General features: G+C 67.4%; 1 protein-coding gene across 1 annotated transcript in view; it reads left to right on the forward strand.

Annotated features, from left to right (window-relative positions):
- Nucleotides 1-1575: 1575 nt before the first annotated feature.
- Nucleotides 1576-2096, forward strand: part of ZNF503 (zinc finger protein 503) — a 2706-nt gene continuing 2185 nt past the window's right edge. The window contains exon 1 of the mRNA XM_026044609.1: nucleotides 1576-1892. Coding sequence (XP_025900394.1) covers nucleotides 1590-1892 — 303 coding nt within the window. The 5' untranslated portion in view covers nucleotides 1576-1589. The remainder of the gene's footprint in view (nucleotides 1893-2096) is intronic.

The raw sequence follows: 2096 nt of genomic DNA on the forward strand, positions 1-2096 counted from the left end.
GAAGGGAAAAGGCGGTGCGGGGCGCGGGGCACCGCTCCGGGCGCGCTCGGTGCGCGGAGGCCGGCGGGCAGCGGGAGCCGGCGGGCACAAGAGCGACGCATCCGTGGGGCGCCCGGCCTCGCTGGAGCCTCGCTCGGGATCGCGCCGGCGGCTCCGCGCCCGTCCCGGCCGGGGCTGCGGGCGGCCCTGCCGAGCCCCCCATCCGCGCAGCCTTTAATAGCCGAGGGCGAGGAGCGGAGCCCKGCGCACGCGGCTCCTGCGCCGCTCCGCGAGCTGGGCTCGCTCCGAGCGCGGGTTATTCCTCAAAGCGAGCAGCTCTCCCTTCAAAGGAGCCCGTCTCGCAGCCTCGCGCTCTGTTTTCCTTCCTCCCGCTCCCTCTCTCCCCCTTCAAGTCACACCAGGCTTGTAATCAGCAACAAAAGCTGACATAAATCAAGGGCGGATTGACAGGGGCTGACAAATAACTGATTGATTGCGGTCGGGGCGCGGTGACAAGTGACGAGGGGCGGGAGCCCCGCGCGGGCGCGCGCGCGCGGCCGCTGCGTGACTCGGCCCGCATGTGACGCGCGCCCGCCCCAATCCCGCCGCGCGCCCCGCGCCGCCGCAGCCGCAGCCGCGCGGGCGGCGACGCGCAGGGCGGCGCTCTGCAGTTTCACGTCCGCACCGGCCTCGCTTTTGTGAGGCGGGTGGCGGGGAAAGCTGCCCGCGCCACCTCCGCGCAGCGGCGCGGAGCGCGGGCCCGGCCCGCTGCGCTCGTCCCGGGGGGCGGCCGCTCTCCTCGGGCCGCGCGCGGGCGCGGTGGGGCCGTGTGGAGGGGGCGGGGGTCCCGTGTCGCGCTCCCGATCCTCCCCCCCCGCCTTCTGTCAGGCGCGGAGCTCCGCGGGCAGCCCCGGCAGCCGCGCTGGCTGCGCGCGGAGAAATCCTGCGCAGCGCGTGATGTGAAACACAAAATTAACGCCCAGCCCGTGCTAGGAGCGAAAACAAGGAAGGAGGGAGGAGAGAGGGAAGGCGGACGAGAAAGGGAAGGAAAGAGAAAAAAAAAAAAAAAAAAGAGCGAGAGCCCATTAAAAACAGAGGGAAAAAAAAGCCCCAGAAAAGGGAACGTCACATCCCCTTGACCCTCCAATCACCTCGGGGTCCCATTTGATTGGAAGGCGGCAAAGGCTTTAATCTCACACTAATGCAGCTGCTTTTGAAGTGAGTTTCTCCGCCAGATCGCGGGCTGGACGGGCAGCGGCTCGCATCGCGCCTCAGCGGCGGCGGCGGCGGCGAGCGCAGCGCCCGCGCCCGCGAGCGGAGCCGAGCGGCGGCAGCGCGGGGCACCCGCCCGCACCCCCGCCCCCCGGCGCAGCCCAAGGATTACTCGGCTTTTTTTTTTTTTTTTTTCCTTTCCTTCCTCCTCTTCCTCTCCGGCCAGACCCCCCTCCTTTCCCTCCCCCTCCCCGCCCGCGCGCCGCGAGACATTTTATGTTTGTTTTGCCGCGCGGGGGGCGCGCGGCTCTTCTCCCTGCTCACCCGCAGACAGCGAGCGAGCGTTTCCGAGTGCGAGCGGCGCGACCTGCCCCAGTTTTCATGCGAGGCTTTGGGTCATGATCACATCGCCCTCGCTTTCTGCTATAAGAAGTAGTAAGCGCAGCAGCAGCAGCAGCCTCGGCGAGCCCGGAGGCAGCCCCCGCCGCAGCCGCAGCGCCGCCGACCTCGCCGGGCCGCTCGGGAGTAGCGGCAGCAGCAGCGGCAAGCCCTGCTTCCACGCCGTGCCCCCCTCGGACCCGCTACGCCAAGCCAACCGCCTTCCCATCAAAGTCTTGAAAATGCTCACGGCGCGGACTGGACACATTTTACACCCCGAGTACCTGCAGCCTCTGCCTTCCACGCCCGTCAGCCCCATTGAGGTAAGAGGCTCCCGCATGGCGGCTCCGCCGGCTCCCGCCGCGCTTCCCTGCGCCTTGAGCGGCGCCCGCGCCACGGAACGGGCGCCTTTTGATCTGGAGTTGGTGCGAGGAACCGCTCCCGGTTATTGCTTCCATATTTGCTTGGCTGTTTTACAATTCCTATTTAAAATAACTTTTTTAATTTCGGAATTTGGGCTTTTTTTT

The sequence above is a fragment of the Nothoprocta perdicaria genome, unplaced genomic scaffold (assembly GCF_003342845.1).
Source record: "Nothoprocta perdicaria isolate Ctin4 unplaced genomic scaffold, notPer1 scaffold_105, whole genome shotgun sequence".
In the NCBI taxonomy this organism is placed as follows: Eukaryota; Metazoa; Chordata; class Aves; order Tinamiformes; family Tinamidae; genus Nothoprocta; species Nothoprocta perdicaria.